Source organism: Rhamphochromis sp. 'chilingali', assembly GCF_963969265.1.
Source record: "Rhamphochromis sp. 'chilingali' genome assembly, chromosome: 2".
Classification (NCBI taxonomy): Eukaryota; Metazoa; Chordata; class Actinopteri; order Cichliformes; family Cichlidae; genus Rhamphochromis; species Rhamphochromis sp. 'chilingali'.
This window is the reverse complement of record NC_137930.1, coordinates 52,813,314-52,830,483: the sequence shown is the minus strand read 5'-3', so window position 1 is coordinate 52,830,483 and position 17,170 is coordinate 52,813,314. Positions and strand designations below refer to the sequence as shown.

Sequence of the window (17,170 nt, the reverse complement as noted above, 5' to 3'; positions counted from 1 at the left end):
CACAGACAGCAAAATTGGCAGAGTGTGTTGGATCAGTGAGTGTCATCATAGACGATCTTTGCTGGCGTGCGCGTATACGTGGCTCCGGCTGACGTGGTTGCGTAATGAACCGCTACCTTTGCCTCCACTGCTGCTACTGCCGCTTGTAGCATCAACACTTTGGCTACGCTGCTTTCGTAAAGCTGCCAGTTTGAGTCGTTGCGACCTCTTGGTGATTGGACAGAGTCTTCAGCGGATACCAAAATGATTTCGCTCACGGATTCACAAAGTAAGAGCCGCTTCTGTTTCTATGCTGTTCTTTGTCTTTCTAGTGTTTCTGTGCGAAACCGGGTTTAGCTGAATGTACGAGGCCAGCAGCTCAAACACGATTGGCTGAGAGCAACGCTACGTCACCACGTGAAGTAGCTGTAAAGGGGAACTGTTTTTTTTTCTTTTTCACTTGTTTCTTGTTTAAAAAAAAAAAAAACGTATATCGAGCACGGCCGAAGTGTAAACCAACGAGGTTAGCGTATGTGCACGAGTCATTTAACTGCTTGGTTTTTTGTTGTTGTTTTTTTACACTTGGCTGTGTGATGTCAGCACAGAAGTCCCACCTACCTGCTGTTCAAACCTTCTGTCTGCAAAGGGCAGCCAATAATAAGAAAGCTTGCTTAAAGCTGGCTAATCCAGAGTCCCACTGTAAGAAAAACAAGGCTTATTTTGGACTGGATCATGCAAAGCTGCCTTGTAATAAAATGTGAAGCTGGAAATGAATATGAATACCCCCCTTAATGAATAGTCATTCTGCATTTCTTTAATAAAATTGAAATCCATGTAAACCAAAGTAGATCATGCGACTTATTAATAACTTCTTTCTTTTTCTTGATGTCTGCAGAGATTGGGATGGGTCTGACGGGGTTTGGTGTGTTTTTCCTCTTCTTTGGGATGATGCTGTTTTTTGATAAAGCTCTCCTTGCCATTGGAAATGTGAGTTGATGGTTTTTGGGTTCATTGATATATCAGAGTAGTACCTGTATTGTTGATTGCCATTTGGCTGTTGGTCCATATGATCACATTTGCTGATGTGAGTGGAAGTTGATCTTTTCTTTGCTGCTCTAGAGCAGGGCAGTAAAAAGGAAACAGATGTTAAAAATGAATGTTTATATCGGGTAAATTATTAGATTAAAAATTGCTGTGAGCACAGAACCTACCTAGTAATTATAACACAGTGTGAAAGTCTATCCTATATAACCTAAAAGATCTTGGACCCGTGACATGTTGTTTCCTGTGCAGATTCTATTTGTCTCCGGACTGTCGTTCGTCATCGGCCTCGAGCGTACCTTCAGGTTTTTCTTCCAGAGGCACAAACTAAAAGCCACCAGCTTCTTCCTGGGAGGAGTGTTGGTGGTTCTGCTTGGCTGGCCGATTGTTGGGGTTGTTCTGGAGATCTACGGTTTCTTCCTCTTATTCAGGTCAGCTCAGTCAGAAAGGGCTGAACTCCTTTTCCTCTTCTTCCTCGTTTGGCTGCTCCCTATTAGGGGTTGCCACGGTGGATCATCTACCCGAATCTCTCCCTATACCTAACGTCCTTTGTCACCTCAATCCCTCTGCATGTCCTCCTTCACTATATCCATGAACCTCTTCTGCCGTCTTCCCTCTTTCCTCCTGCCTGGCACCTCCATATTCAACACTGTCCACTATCTCTCCTCTGCACATGTCCAAAACAATTTCCAAGTCTCACTTTATTCTTGCACTCGTTAACAGGGGATTCTTCCCGGTGGCAGTCGGATTCATCAGACGAGTGCCTGTGCTCGGATCTTTGCTCAGCTTACCGGGGATCAGTGCGGTAAGTGTCACTCTCAGGCACTTTAACCTTAATAAGGGTCACTAATCACAAATATTGTTTAGCTTTATAAGGCTTTCAATGACATTTGTCTGCAGGACTAACAGTAAATAAACACTGTCTGAATTTGATGAAACTTTGTGGAGAGGAAGATTCCACTAATCTTTGATGCAGTAATAATAAAAGTTGGTCATGGTGGAGAAGGTGCTCTCTGAGTGCACCTGCAGTTTTCTTTTATGCAAGCCTCTCTGGTTGCAGTAAGAAGTCAGATTCTATAGAAGTGCATGAGAAAATGGCTTCTGGCTCTCCTGCTTAGGTTATGGTCTCAGTTGCTACTTTCAGGTTTCATTAAATACAACATGATGTCCACTGTGTACATGAGATTCCAGCTGTAGTTGAAATAGCAGGGTACGCCACCTACATTGTGGCCGAGTCACTCAGACTCATGGTCTGATCCGCACCTTGCATCTATTTAAGCTCAAGGCCTGGAAGCAGAATTTTGCTAATCAAAGGGTGTCACGGTGGCCTCCTCCATCTTTTAAATACAGTCTTTGGCAGACATGGAAAAATCTGGTATTTGCAGCCCGTTGTCTAAAAAGTCATGCAAGTATAATTATACGAATACTAAACTATCTTGTTTTATTTGTGCTAAACAAAATTCAGTTTACCACCATATATGACTAAAATACACCATTTAAAATCTTGCATTTGAGAAGCTGGAACCAGGGATTTGTTTTCTTTATTCGTATTTGAATAATGTTAAGTGCAAAGAATTGATTATCAAAATATTTGGGGATTAGTTCTCTAAGCTAAACATGAACTTTTTCCATTAGATGATACAAATGGCATTTACGGCAAAAAGCAGCTGAAAGTTTTTAAAGAAGCTGATATTACTTTGTTGATCTATGTGGGCTTTAAAGATTTTTAGAGTGAAATGGCTCCAAAAGCTGAGGAAGGTTTTTTAGATGAGAGGGCTCTGGTCTTTCTCTCATCTAGTCTAATAACAGGGTCCCTGTTGTCCTGAGCACGACCTCATGGGATTCCCCGCTCAGTCTCGTGTCTTTGAAGCCTTTTGTAGCTTCTTGGAAACCGTCAGCGTCCAGGATCAGTTAATTCTGCCGTGGTTGCTAATATTTTACAGCTGTTTACCAATATAAAAACCTCACTGCATTATCAACATCATCATCCTTGCATGTTCTGCTTCATACATGTTATTTTAAATCATCCTTCGCATAACAACTCGTAAATAATTCTGCCCTTTTTCATGTTTTATTTCAGCTGGTGGACAAAATTGGTGAGAGCAACACGATGGTATAACAAAGAGGACAGTTTCAGCGTTTCTTACCGCCTCATGGTGACTGTATATTTTGACCATTGCCATTCCAGAGCTGTGAATCCAAACATTACTCTGCACAAAAGACACACGCATCTGTGGATGTCTGACTGACTGTACATTTAATTCTATTAGAGGGAAACTGTTTCTGACTGCTACTGGAAAACATTACCAAGAGATCTTTTTTTAAGGCTGAAAGCAGTTTCTCTTTTATGTCATTCCACTCTGATATTTATGGACTGATAATCTGGGACCACTGGATTAACTCGGAGGACAGTGACAGCATCTGTGTGCCTGAACAGACACTGAGGGCCTTTTTTTTCCCTCCATGAAGAGTTAGTGGAATTTTATACTTTAAAAAAATGTGCAGTTGAGCTAAATGTGGCAGAAATGTAAAAACAGTTTATATTGTCCTGGATGGAGATGTTTAACTGTAACTTTTCTAAGCGCTTGAAATAAAGTGTGCATTTTATAAATTTTGTTTTGTAGCGTAAGTAATTTAGATGTCCCAGATCTTACCTGCGTTTTGGGTAATAACAGTATGATTTGCTAAAAGAAGCCCAGCTCCATCTATTCAGGGACTCTACTAGAAGAGCTTTACATGGTTCACCCATACTGGGCCTTGGTGAAGCTCCTCTAATGCACATGTCCTCTGAAACAAGCTGTTTTACCCTTTAATGCACAGGTGTTCAACTTCAGTCCTCGATGGCCGGTGTCCTGAAACTTTTCCATGTGTCCCTCTGCAGCACACCTGAATAAAATCAGTAGGTCATTAGACTTTATAGAACTCCACTGATGCTGAGGTGGCAATTCATCCATTTGATTCATGTTACAGCAGCTCATGACTAAATTAACATGGTACAATAAAAGTACTTTTAAAAGTAGTTTTATTTTCTTCCAAAAACTTATATTTACTTACATTTATTTAAACTTCAGTATGGTTAGGTGTTGCCACCTGAGCATGTGGTCAAGTCTTGCTAATGACCTACTAATTTTATTCAGGTTGTTGCAGCAGGGACATATTTAGAAGAAGGCGGTTGGAGACTGTATGATCGTGTGTAGTAAACTAATCTCATTGTCTTGGTTGCTTCAGAGGCAGGGACCAAGTCTGCAACCACTTGTAGTCAGTTGCTGGATTCAAAGGTGGCAATACAACAGCATTAAATGGATTCAGTCTGCTATCAGTGTACGATTGAATGTGCTCAAGTTGGCATCCACATGCAATCTGTTTGTGATAATACGGTGGTTATACTCAATAATATATATAAGATTTACTAGCATAAATTTCCAAATTTGTTGCCATGTATATAAACAGAAGTCTAAACCATTTAGATTCAGAGTCCAGCTGAAAACTCATTGATTTGAAACAAATTCATCCAAAAACAGTGACGGTGTTGTTACAGGACAGGGATTTAACTATATAAGCAGCTGGAAACCAGTTGAGTCCTGTTACAGAGAGGCGTGTTGCAGATGAGTTGCGCTGATTGGCACAGACTGACTTGTTTAGATTGCAGTGTGTTGGCACTCTGCGTTTTTAATTGGTCGGCATTGTAAATATTCACCAATCTGCATGAGACTGATTGCAGTTAGTCCGAGTGGCCCGCAGGTTGCCTCCCAACAGGCGACCTGTGCGGTCACTTTGTGATTCAAAGTGGTCACTCACTGGTTGAGGGTGCTGTACGGTCAACTTCTGATGGAAAGGTTGGTCATCAAACTGGTGTTTACTCTGATGAGTCTTAAGCCAGCTTTATATGACAACGTCAACCACTGTGAAATGATAATACGTTCCCTTTAAGCATTCACATATCAGAGATTAGATTTATAATTCAAAACGAATTAACTGTTTATACACAGTGTGTACAGGTCATAAACACAGAGATTTATGTATGTGTGAAATTTCTAAAACAGTTGAAACAAAAATAACAAATAAATTCAAGGTCCTCATGTCATCCAATGTCCTTCATGCTTTCAGCTGATCCAGGCTTCTGCTCCTCATGTCGAACCCACATTCTCAAACTTTGATACAAATCCATCATCTTCAAGCAAATGCACTGCATTCATAATAAAAGTGGAAGAAAAACTAATGATGGGTTACTTAAATATTTTTGCTAGAGCCCTTGGTAGAACAAACACATTTAATTTAACTACACTTATATTTGCCTTTGAAATAAACACATTAATTGCCATGTTGTGATAGTAAAGGCCTAAATGTCTCTTAGAAAATGTTTGAGAGGTTAAAATGTATTAGTATGTGTATATTTTTAGCTCACCTGGCTGAAGGACCAATGCACTTAAGCCACGGCAAGACTTAAGTTCATCCATAGTTCACATTAATACAGTGCTGGTCTTATTTTAGCAAAGACCACCATTCACTTTAGTTTTATTACATAGCTGCAGTTCAAAACAACAGTTGCCCCAAGGCTTTATATTAAAGAGACAAAGACCCTGCAATATTACCAAGACACTTGAACAATCATATGACTCCGCCCCCTATGAGCAAGTAGTGCTCCTCACAATGATGACCGCAATTTGGGAGAAGACCTACTGAAGTCATGGACAAATCAGTTGTAGCCAATAAAATAGATTTGCAGATTACACAGGGCCCTTGAAGGACTAGAATTGTCTTATTCTGGCATCTGCACCTGCCACCTCATCACTGCTCACCGCATCAACTTCATTCATAAAATCTCACCGGCGTTGTCGTCCTGCAGTGACCCTGTGAAAATACTCTGCTGCTTGCAAGACTTAAAAGTTTGAGTGTCTCTCATGCGTCTGCGATTAATGTGCAGCGACATCTTTAACAGCACCGTCAGCTGAAGAAGTAGGTGTGAAGTGATTAAGACACCTGTCAGCGTCATCAGTTGTTTTTTTCTTACAAACGATGTGACTGCACTGACAGGGAAACATTAAACATTTAAACCAGCTGCAACCTGCAGGAGAGCACAACGCTTAAAGTAAAAGGTAAGATATCCCTCTTCTTAGTTATATATAATATTTTAATTTTCTTAAATGTGAAAAAATTAAGTAAATTAAACTTTTACTTTCTAAGTCTACCTTTTACTATTTATGAGCAAAATAAAATTTGTTTATAACACAATACAGCATAATAAATCATAAAGCTAATAAAGCACAGACAGAAAACATGTAACTATTGTCATTCAGTAGTAGTTAGTATAGTGAGGTGTTAGTACAATACAACAGCTCACAATTGTGTGTACAGGAGAAGTTTACTTGCTAAAAATACACGGGCAATTTCTTAAACCTGCTTACAGAGATTTATTATAGTGTGTTTACATTAGTAACATGTAACAAAGTCAGAATGCTATAAATTGAAGTAAAATAAAACACTATTAATGAAAATATGCTACAAATACTGTTATTATAAATACATTTTAACTGTATAATGTACACAAACCACAACTTACTGGTGTCCAACTGTAAATTTACTTGAAGGTAGTGGCTGTAATTTAATTTAAAGTACATTTACTGTAATAAAAATGACAGAAAATGTAATTTACTGTAAAGTTACTGCAAACATTTTACTGTAAATTACTGGCATCTAGATGCCGATGAGGTGCTTTAAAATTTGTTTACAGTGAGTTTACATCTAAACACAGAGAAATAGATGTGTGCTGGATGACTGTAATTAAACGTATACTTCTCAGAAAAACATTTTTCCCCCTCTTGTTCTGTTGCAGAGTTCAACAATGTCTCTACTAGTCACGCTGCTTTTGCTGTCGCTGGTTTCTCAGTGTTGGACTGCTCCACAGGTTAGTCGGTATTTTTCTTTTGTCATGTTTAACCCTGATCAGCCTGAGCTGGAACAGAATTTTCTTTTCCCTTTTCAGAGGAGAAACTGGACTTCTCAGGCGATCCTATACCTGAAAGGAGCACGTAAGAACGCACTGACGGCAGCAAACAGTCACCCAGATTTTAGACGTCTATCAGATCGAAACAATATAGTGTGCTGATCTTTTACAGAGGGACGCCGCTCATTTTTGGAGCGTGCCAGAAGAGAGGAAGAAAGCACTTTTCACTCAGGTGTGTGAATACATGATGCAGCTCGAGTAGTGTAATCAGATAAACAAGTAAATATTCTGTGTAAGCTGACTAGTATTGTATTTGGCTCTTAGGAGCCTGTATTCATTTGTAAGAAATCATCCTTTGGAATAAGTTTGTACTTAATATTGTGGTAACTTTTTGTTTTAGTTTGTTTTTACTCACATTTATTGTATTTGTTAGTTTTTTAATGATTTACTTGATTTTATTCATTTTATTGATCTTGTTTGTTTTACACTAACTTGTAAAGCACTATGGTCGAGCTTGTTTGTTTTAAATGTACTCTAGAAATAAGGCTGATATTGTGATTTTGAACTGGTTACATTTTCTGAAACATTTACTAATGTTTCAGAAATCAGTCATTAATGAGAGCTTCTTCTTCTTCTTCTGCTTTTTAATCCTAGGCAGTTTTAAGAGTTTGTTAAATTTTTTAGTTTGCAGGTATTTTATTTCCATCAGAGTAAAAACTCCATGAATAAATTATTTTGCTATCATGTTTGAAGTGATGGCTTATTACCAGAGTTAGAAATCATAATAAATATTACATTTTGTTATGTTTACTTATTAATTTTGTGTTCCTTGTTTTAACCCTTTAAAGCCTGAACAATGAAATAATTACCAGAAAATTAATTTTTAAAAAAAAAACAAAGTGTATTGTGGAATTTATTTAGATTTTAGACAATCCCCACTGATGATGTAGAAGTCTCAAAAACTGTATGTGTCAAATATGATACACGAGGCGTTAAGAGGGTGAAGTGCCACATATGTGATTTCATCAGCCTGATCCTGGGTGTTTATTTCCGAGGGTTTCATACGGAAGATAAAAAAGAGGAAATCTTAGTCTCCTCTTCACACAGCTATATTTGTATTTTGTTGGTTGCACAGTTTTTTGTTTCTTTTCCAAATACTGCCATTTCTGCTCCGATTCTCTGCAGGGACTCACAAGCAGAACAGCGATGGCCGAGGCTCTTCTTTGCTTTTATCCATTTTACTGGAACTCCTACAGCGAGCTGTAGAAGAAGGTAAAACCTTGGAATTCATCACCACCAACACCCTGACTTACCAGATCCTCCTGAACTGCTTTAAGATTATTTATGGCTCTTTTTTTTAATCCTCAGATGCAGGCAATCCAGATAATCACCTGGACTATCAGGAGGTGAATAGAACCCACTTGTGAACATTCATCAGAGCCCAGTTCTATGTTTTTCTGTTTCTTATGTTGCTTGTTACATTTTATTGTTATTGTTGATGTTTGTCTGCGTGTCGCAAATTTGACTTAACTTATAATAAAATGCGCAAAATAAATGAAAATGTCCATCTGCAAGATGTTAGAGTCTGATTTATGCGTGAGTTTATCTCTTCATTTGACTGTCATCATGTGCAGTTTGGTGGTGTGACGCATGGATGGATTTCCATTTACACTCATCCTTGTCAACTTATTAAAACAATTACGCCAGTCACTCATTCACACCATGAAGTGATTAACACCAGGATGACAAACTATCAGTCACTCATCATCGCGCCGTCTTCACAGCGGTCACTGAGAGAGCCGTGTCGGAGGTAGACGATCGGGATCAGACAGAGTTCATCGACTAATACATTCCAGTAAAATCACCATGAGCTTCCAGCAGGGTTTTAGGATTTATTTTATTGAACCATGTTGTTAGATCATAGGCCACATGTAACACTCTGCTCTTCACTTTCAGCAAAAGAGAAAGCCCATGTTCACAGATTTCTATCACGCTACATAAATAGCCAACACTGAAGAACTGAAACACTGCACTTATTGCTTTAGTCCCTGCTTCTTTTATTAGTTGCCAAAGCAACATGACACGTGGTCCCACAGTGCAACACAGCAAAGGACAAATGAGTCAGAGCATCTCACTCATTATTGGGGTCACCTTTTGGTCTCCAGCGAGCAGAAGTGCACAAACTGACCCCTACGGCTAAATCTGGCTGGATGAAACCCCTCCAAAAATCTGGGAATCTACATAGTGCAGTAGGCTGAAGGTGCAGAGGGGCAAAGCTTTCTGGTGTGACCGTGGAGTGATGCTGAAGGTCATGAGTAGTCAGGAAGGTGTAGCTATTAGCTCCCCCTGCGGGCAGGTTAGACATCCTGCAAGTCCTTCTGGATGTCCCAGAGTGTGTTAGCGCTGGCCTGCAGCTGGGCCACCTCTTCATCTGTCAGGGTCATGTTGATCACGCTAGCCACACCCCCGCTGTTCAGCACGCAGGGCAGACTCAGATAGACCTCGTCACTGATCCCGTACATGCCCTGTTAATGACAAAGCACACTGTCTTTATGTGGAAGGGCTTAGCGTCATAACAAAGACTTGCTATAGAGGTCTAAAGAGGGGAACTATAGGGAAAGCAATTGTTTTTTAAATATTAAAATATGACATTACTGTGTATAGAACAGGGGTGTCGAACTCCAGGCCTCGAGGGCTGGTGTCCTGCAGGTTTTAGATATCACCCTGGGTCAACACACCTGAATCACATGATTAGTTCATTACCAGGTCTCTGGAGAACTTCAAGACATGTTGAGTAGGTCATTTGGCATTTAAATCAGCTGTGTTGGCTCAAGGACCCATCTAAAACCTGCAGGACACCAGCCCTCGAGGCCTGCAGTTCGACACCGCTGATCTAGTGCATCTACACATCATGAAATATATTACATATGTACTCGCACAAGCTCAAAGGGGGTGGAGTTGAAATCTGAACACCCAACGTGGAGCTTGAGCCCACGACCCTGAGATCAACAGTCTTATGCTCTAGCCCAGGGGTGGGGAACTCTGGGCCTCAAGGACCGGTGTCCTGCATGTTTTAGACGTGTCCGTGATCCAACACAGCTGATTTAAATGGTTAAATTACCTCCTCAACATGTCCGGTAATGAGGCCTAGTAATGAACTTATCATTTGATTCATGTGTGTTGACCCAGGGTGATATCTAAAACCTGCAGGACACAGGCCCTTGAGGCCTGGAGTTCCCCACCCTTGCTCTGGTGACTGAGGTTGCCGGGCTTCAACTCTAGAGAACGTGTCGACTGAACCTGCAAATGTTCTGCGTTTTTCCTTGAAACTTGCCTTTTGGAATATATAATGATTATCCAAACAGATGATTACATCTGATGATTCTTTTTTGGCTTAGTGTTTCACTCTTACTATCAGAAAAGTGGCTTGGGAAAAAAAAGAGCTTTATTTAACACAACTGGTAATTACACTCACACTTTATACATTTTGGATTCAAAATTCTAGTTAAAGTTATATTTTAAAGAATACTGGGAAATTCTTTAACGAGTACATGAACATGAGCGTCTGTTACCTCCACCATGGTGGAGACGGGATGAATCCTGTTCATGTTCCTTATGAGACTCTCTGTCAGGTCGGCTACGCTGAGACCGATGGCCCAGTTGGTGTAGCCTTTCAGTTTGATCACCTCATAGGCACTAAGAGATGTAAAACAAACAAACAAACAAAAACATGTCTAAAGTGTCTAAAATCATGAAAATTCACCGAGATTGATTAAGACAGTGACAGGTAACAGCTAAGGTAGCGATAGGTGATACGTCTGTGTCGTGTCTAAACGGTCAGCCATTGTATTGTGACGTGGTGTTGACTCGGTAAAGATGAGATCTACACTCATCTACACAATATTTTAAACTCGCTGATGTTGATCCAGCATGAAAGAAAGAGAGACTTTTAGCCTGAAGAATTTCAGAATTGAAGAGAAAGTTTGCAGATGAGCTTCCATGTTGGCCTTAGTTTGAAATCTGACCCATGTCAGGGTTTCCGACCAATAAGGTGCAGCTCTTTGCTGACAGTGCACATGTCCAGCATTGACTGTGACTGTGTTATCAACTTGCCCATCAGTGAACAGAGATATCGGCTCACCACTAGCAGGTGAGTTTAAAAAGATCATACTTTAAAATATTGTATCCATAAACTAGATTTAAGCGACCTCCAGCCTACCTGTCCACCACCTTCTTGTGAGTCTCTTTCCAGTTCTCGTCGTCGCTGTCAGTGCCGATATCAGGGTTTAACGTCTGCAGGCTGACTCCAGCCACGTTTGTTCCACTCCACACAGGCACTGTAACACATCTGGAAACCATCAACCTTCATGCACGTACACACCATACACAGTTATTGCCTACAGCATCCTCACCACTTGTGTCTCCATGCTCTCCCAGGATCCATCCGTTGAAGCTGCTCGGGTGGATTCCCAGTTTGTCAGCCATCAGGAAACGGAAGCGTGCCGAGTCCAAGTTGGTGCCGCTGCCGATGACACGGTGCTTTGGAAGCCCGCTCAGTTTCCAGGTCACATAAGTCAGTATATCGACTGTCAGAGAGAGGGAGAGATTTATAGTGTTAAAAGGTGAATACTGCAAGATTTCATGTCTGAGGACGTAAATAAAGAAGAGCTATGTGGTTGGCTGAACCTGGATTGGAAACAACAATGATGACGCAGTCAGGGCTGTATCTGACAATCTGGGGGACGATGTGCTTAAAGATGTTGACGTTTCTCTGAACGAGGTTCAGCCTGCTCTCCCCCTCCTGCTGACGGACTCCAGCGGTCACCACGACGATGCGGGAGTTAGCTGTAACCGAATAGTCTGAAATACAAATTTTAAAAAACAGATCAGTTTGGGTTCACATTCTCCTTCAAACCTTTGCAAAGGTGGGAAATTAAATTTAAACAGCTCCATAGTGAGCTGCACCCTGTAAATACTTTTTAAAGAGTTTTAATTAAAACTAAGGCTGCTTTATGAGATTGAGCTCCTGTGTGTTTGCATGTGTGTGTGTATGTGTGTTTGTCTGCGATATGAACTCGCCTTTATCTGCAACTATTTTGGGGGTTTTGAGGAAGAGGCTGCCATGCTGCAGGTCCATCATCTCTCCTTTCAGCTTATCCTCCACCACATCCACCAGCGCCAGCTCATCAGCCAGCTCCTGCACATATCAGACAAGGTCAAACCGATCCATAGTACAGTTTGCTTGTTGCCATTAGAACTAGTTGAAAAAAAGAACATAATAGAGAGCTTCAAGTGAGTCTGTTTTAAGCCTAATGGCTTAAATAATTGTTTTATGATGTATGATTCAGTCCAACGGTGAAACGGGTTATCTAATTTAAGTGAATGAAAATAAAACCTGAACAGCTTTAGGAGAACTCCACTGTAATTCTTCCTTTTTGATTACAAATACATGTTTCCTTGTTAACAAGTGCAGTAAAGGGATAACGGTCAGATCAGACACCAAGAGATCAGTAATCTCGTGGCAATCTTGGAAGAGCCTGAGTATGATCCCATCTCGTGACCCCAGCAGGCAGCGTGGTAATCTGAGAGGCAGAACCAGTGAGACTCTTACCCTGAGTAGGATGCTGAGAGCGCAGGCCATGCCAACCTGGCCCACACCCACCACTGTAACTTTATTCCTCGGAGGCTCAGGTGGACCACTGAACAGCGGTGTGATCAGTTTCTGCAGGACTGAAGCCATTTTCAGTGCTGAGAAGTGTAAATGAAAGAAGAAAGGGATGAGCGTTTAGGGTCAGGTGAAGCAGCAAAGCATTTTACACAGACACGACAGTAGCCAATGGTCCTGCGTGCAGCCTCGCATGCACACAACTCATAAATAAGTCAGAGTGCAGAGGGATTTCTAACGCAAGCCTGACATACAGTGGCATAGAAGAAAACCACTTCTCAGACACTTCGATCATTTACAGCAGTTTTCTCTTTTTTGAAATGGAACTGAAGGCAAAGGAAGGAGGGCAGGAAAAAGAAAAGGCTTCAAGGACAACTAGAGAGTGCATTATTTCCCTTTCTAGCAGGTATGAAGAAGGCGATCTGCTCTCAGACAGAAACGTATTAGGTCCTGTCTCACGCGTTCTCTATTTGCAGAGAGTTCACCTTGAAATGACATATGGCCAGACACAAAAACACCAGCAATACTTGCATTGTCCGATGAAGCTCCGAGCTGCAAGGTATAAATACCACCATGTAATCAGCATGGCCACCTGGATGGATGACTAAGTCGTGTTCCTACAGAGCTCTGTCCCCCCTCCTGCATCCACAACACCTCCCTGAGTCACAGTTTTTGCAATGCAGTCGATCCAGGCAAGTATCCGCTCAGCTGCAGCAGTCCCACAGAGCTCATGTGACTCAGGGTTAGATGGAGGAGCTGTCAGCTGCACAGAGCTCCGCTCCTCACCTCCCTCCCTCCTTCCCAAACGAGGAGGACGTAGCAGTATAATCGGATGCCAAACTTGATTGACTGACTGCAGACTGTTAAAGGAGTTACTGTAATCCCTTAACGCTGCTTCCATCTGCTACACCTCACCTCTAATGGGAGGTCTCAAAAGAACAGCTGATTTCTATTTAAAAGGCTTGATAATTTATTCTAAATGAATGAAGGGACCTGCTTTATGTCTCTCTAAGCACAGTTTAAAACACTGGCCTGTAATGAATCTGAAATGATGCTGTTGTTAAACAACCATCAGATACGTTTAGAAATAATTAGATTAAAACCATGCACTGCAAATTGCAAATAATGTAAAGCAAGGGGCACTTATGCTTGAAGAGACAGACATTAACATCCCTGTGCGTCTCTAATAGCAGGCATGAATGCTGAATATGCTGCTATTGAAAGTGCAATGCTGAAACGATCCATTCATTATCCAAGACCGAAGCTGGATTACCAGCTGACAGCACCATGCACTCCAGTCATGTAAATGTGAGCGGTTAATGAGATGGCTTAGCATCCAAGGTCATTGGGGAGGGAAGGAGGGAGGGAGGGTGACAGCAGTTTTCATAACTCTCAGTCAACTGCAGTAGAAGCATGGTTGGTACTCCAACACAGTGAGGTAGTCGGCTGCGACGTCTGAAAAAAGTTACATCTGCCTTGAACTTGAACCTAAACAGCCACTGCGGGGGAGGATGAGATATAATGAATACATGATGACAAAACAAAGCAACAGGAAAGCCTAAAGCCCCAAACTCAGCTATAAAATTAATGTAATGCAGAATTTTAACTTCTAGCTAATTGCCCTGCTTATACATAAACTTTTCATTTGTGGTTGTGAAAACAAATCCCTTAAAAAAAAAAAAATACTCTGACTGCCACTGTAAACACAAGCAGACCCTACGTATATGTAAACTTAAATGTGACTCACAGTTCTGCACACACTGAAATGGACCACCCTAAAGTGAGAATGAAGAGAGGACTGATGCAAGCAAAACAAAGCCAAAGGCATTCAGGTGTCACAAACTGCTACACATATTTCAACAACAGAAAGATAAAATTATACTATCTACACAACACGGAAATACCGCAGTTCACCTGTTTTGTTGAGCGTCCAGGTATAACTCCTTGGGCTACAGTGAGACTCTCCTCTGTTGTGCTGTACGGTGTGGCTACTCTTCTTCCTGTTGTGCTGTCAGCCTGCCGGATTTAATGGGCTAAGCCTCTCCGTCCCCTGCAAAGACTCAATTTGGCACTCCATCGGCCACCACAGTCAGCTGGTACATCATTCACTGACACTTCATGCAAAATAACAAAACATGACTACGTATTCCAAAAACATAAACCAAAAATAGAGCTGTTATTGTTGCGGACATTATTGTCACATTTACTTTACATATTCAGTCGGTGAATGAATGCCACATGCCGGTGACTCCAGCAGATTTGGTCTTGTGGCGTTTGTCCTTCTAGCCGGTCTTGGGTTGGAATTAGCAAAGTTAATAATTATCAAACAAAAAGCCCTGCGTTTTAGTGTCAGTACAACACTCACGCACTCTGATGGGCCTGCCTTTTACCTCACTATGTAAATATACTTAATATAAATTAGGTAATTTTGCCTTTATTTCCTGACTTTCAATTATCTTTAAAAAAAACAAACAAACAAACAAACAAACTTATTTCAGCTTGTATTTTTCTTTAAACTGTTCCAAGAAATAGATGTGTGATTCAGCTGCAGGTGTGGACTGACCGAGCATTTGGACGCGGAGTCCTTTTTTACACGCTGCTGGATCTGAGTGTCATGAGGACACTTTGTCAAACACAAGCACACACACCAGTAAACCAGCAGGGGGATACAGTCTCATGCAGAAAAGATTCATAAAACACTGTGTGCAGTTCATGAGGGAAGGCATGAAATGCAGCAAAGTGCAAACGCATTCTTTCATCGCCTTTAAAAATCCACCAGTGCACGTGCTGTCCTGGAGGCAGCAGTCCAAGCAGAGGTTCCCTGGACCTCCCTCTCTCCAGCCACTTCCTACATATCTTCTGGGGGAATATTGGGAGGTACCTAAACCAGCTGAGATGCATAATCTCTCCAGCTTGTCTTGGGTCTTCACCCAGTACCACGTGCATGAAACACCTTACCTATGAGGCTTTCTGTAGGCATCTTAGTGAGGCCCCTGAACTCAACTCCATGACCTACTACTCTATTGTCATGGAGGTGTCTGTGTGACTGAGTGATCTTGTCCTGGACAATTTGCTGCTTGTAGCGTCTCTTAAGGCAAATTGGTCCTGGGTGAGGGGCCTGACTAAGACCTTGACTTATAGACCAATGGTGCAGGTTACCTTACCCTGGGTAGGGTTACTGGGGCCATCCTGGAGCCTGGTCTGGAAGAGGCCCGCTGTCAAACAAATTAAAGCTAGCTTCTGAGAGCAATGAACACCATTTTTACTTCAGAGATTGTAATTGTCTCCATGAGTTTACAGTGATGACAACAGAAGCTACCATATCTGATTTCTTATTTAATATCACAACAAATGTTCAATAAATGAAAAGCTATGGCGTTCAAAAAAGAAAAACAAAACATGCATAAAACACTTATTGGTCTCAAAGGATTCACAGACAGAAGAAAAAAAAATAATCTAGCAACAACCAAGTTTATTTTATGATACACTGCCTACATTATCATAAATAAACAGATTCAGAATCCTTACCCACATAACCCCTGCCGTTTCTGTCCGTTGTGGGAGAGCTGCCTGATGATCAAATCACTTGAGTTAACTCAGCAAGGTTCAGATTAAGATACAGTATTACTTGCATGTATTGCTTTACAATATGCTATAAAAAGTTGAACACGCCACTTTAGAAAAATATCAAAATAGAAACAATCCCCGCCACCGAGAAATCTTCCAACATCCCCTCGAGTAAATGCATCCTTGCTTGTTACTCCAAGCGGATAAACGACCCCATTCGGAGAAACCTGGAGCGTCTTTACAATTTTGCCCAGGCGGAACTTGTGACAAAAATAAAATGAGGCTAACTGTTTGGAGAAAAAAAAAAAAAAAAGAGGAGAGAAAAAATTAAAAATAAAAAAATAAAAGGATTTACTTTCCTCCTCTTGGAAACACCTGCAGCCTGTGAGGTGGGCTATGTGGGTGCACGCTAAACAGCCAGCCCTGCATAAAGGACCGAAGGATCAGAAATCTTATAAAAACAGGACAAAAGAAAAAGCACAACAGAGCACTACAACTCAACGCGTAGAAACTCACATGAACTGGACTGGCAGGGATGGACGAAACCAGTAACCTGTGATCGCTGAATTCTTTATTTTCCTCATAATTTTCTGTTTGCAAGTCTTAAACGAAAATGTCGATGCAAGAGGCAGAAAGCAGAGTAAACTTTATAACCTCAACCTGCCAAGTGTAAAAATCGCTACAATACACAAAGCTGAGAATTAAAATTTAAGCCATGATCACAAATCCCATTATGAGAGATCTTAGCAGTGATCAGCTATTTAAAAAAAGATTAAAAAAAAAAAAAAAAAAAGAGCTTCTAATTCATGCTTGAACGTGGGCCGATTTTCCTCATGCAGTGATGTGACCTGATTACACCACGCCTCCTCCCAACACAGACCACATGAAAAACGCTTGAGCTGAATCAACCTGAGCACCATAGAAATAAATCAAATATTCTACTTAACACTATAGCTGGAGAGAAAATGTTGAAA

At 41.1% G+C, this 17,170-nt stretch overlaps 3 protein-coding genes across 6 annotated transcripts; 2 read left to right on the top strand and 1 right to left on the bottom strand.

The window, feature by feature from the left end:
• The first annotated feature begins 76 nt into the window (after nt 1-76).
• On the top strand, nt 77-3,631 carry golt1bb (golgi transport 1Bb). Of its 2 annotated transcripts, XM_080876237.1 has the most exons (6): nt 77-268; nt 875-966; nt 1,273-1,451; nt 1,744-1,825; nt 3,101-3,116; nt 3,209-3,631. In XM_080876237.1, the coding sequence occupies exons 1-6, from the start codon at nt 244-246 to the stop codon at nt 3,214-3,216; spliced, it is 402 nt and encodes a 133-aa protein (XP_080732363.1). In that variant the 5' UTR covers nt 77-243; the 3' UTR covers nt 3,217-3,631. The 2 variants fall into 2 exon arrangements, with proteins under 2 accessions (XP_080732363.1, XP_080732362.1); XM_080876236.1 differs by having other exon boundaries at nt 86-268; nt 3,101-3,631.
• Nucleotides 3,632-3,668: 37 nt separating this feature from the next.
• Nucleotides 3,669-8,764, top strand: LOC308392898 (spexin prohormone 1-like). Of its 2 annotated transcripts, XM_080876239.1 has the most exons (5): nt 3,669-6,925; nt 7,004-7,049; nt 7,137-7,196; nt 8,150-8,236; nt 8,333-8,764. In XM_080876239.1, the coding sequence occupies exons 1-5, from the start codon at nt 6,863-6,865 to the stop codon at nt 8,389-8,391; spliced, it is 315 nt and encodes a 104-aa protein (XP_080732365.1). In that variant the 5' UTR covers nt 3,669-6,862; the 3' UTR covers nt 8,392-8,764. The 2 variants fall into 2 exon arrangements, with proteins under 2 accessions (XP_080732365.1, XP_080732364.1); XM_080876238.1 differs by having other exon boundaries at nt 3,669-7,049.
• Nucleotides 8,765-8,839: 75 nt separating this feature from the next.
• On the bottom strand, nt 8,840-15,820 carry ldhbb (lactate dehydrogenase Bb). Of its 2 annotated transcripts, none has more exons than XM_080876234.1 (8): nt 13,140-15,820; nt 12,576-12,712; nt 12,044-12,161; nt 11,651-11,824; nt 11,377-11,550; nt 11,184-11,301; nt 10,537-10,660; nt 8,840-9,489 (listed from the first exon to the last, which is right to left on the bottom strand). In XM_080876234.1, exons 1-8 carry the CDS (start codon nt 13,213-13,215, stop codon nt 9,322-9,324), a joined length of 1,089 nt encoding a protein of 362 aa, XP_080732360.1. In that variant the 5' UTR covers nt 13,216-15,820; the 3' UTR covers nt 8,840-9,321. The 2 variants fall into 2 exon arrangements, with proteins under 2 accessions (XP_080732360.1, XP_080732359.1); XM_080876233.1 differs by having other exon boundaries at nt 8,844-9,489; nt 14,544-15,820.
• Nucleotides 15,821-17,170: the final 1,350 nt, after the last annotated feature.

Bases quoted from the DNA above. Each gene is read 5' to 3' on its own strand.
- golt1bb (XM_080876236.1), top strand. From the start codon at position 244: ATGATTTCGCTCACGGATTCACAAA. The intron at 269-874 runs GTAAGAGCCGCT...TGATGTCTGCAG, and splicing joins TTCGCTCACGGATTCACAAA to AGATTGGGATGGGTCTGACG. The intron at 1,826-3,100 runs GTAAGTGTCACT...GTTTTATTTCAG, and splicing joins GCTTACCGGGGATCAGTGCG to CTGGTGGACAAAATTGGTGA.
- LOC308392898 (XM_080876238.1), top strand. From the start codon at position 6,863: ATGTCTCTACTAGTCACGCTGCTTTTGCTGTCGCTGGTTTCTCAGTGT. The intron at 7,050-7,136 runs GTAAGAACGCAC...GATCTTTTACAG, and splicing joins CCTATACCTGAAAGGAGCAC to AGGGACGCCGCTCATTTTTG. The intron at 8,237-8,332 runs GTAAAACCTTGG...TTTAATCCTCAG, and splicing joins ACAGCGAGCTGTAGAAGAAG to ATGCAGGCAATCCAGATAAT.
- ldhbb (XM_080876234.1), bottom strand. From the start codon at position 13,215: ATGCTGATTACATGGTGGTATTTATACCTTGCAGCTCGGAGCTTCATC. The intron at 12,162-12,575 runs GTAAGAGTCTCA...TGATATGTGCAG, and splicing joins CTCTCAGCATCCTACTCAGG to GAGCTGGCTGATGAGCTGGC. The intron at 10,661-11,183 runs GTAGGCTGGAGG...TACATCTCTTAG, and splicing joins CACAAGAAGGTGGTGGACAG to TGCCTATGAGGTGATCAAAC.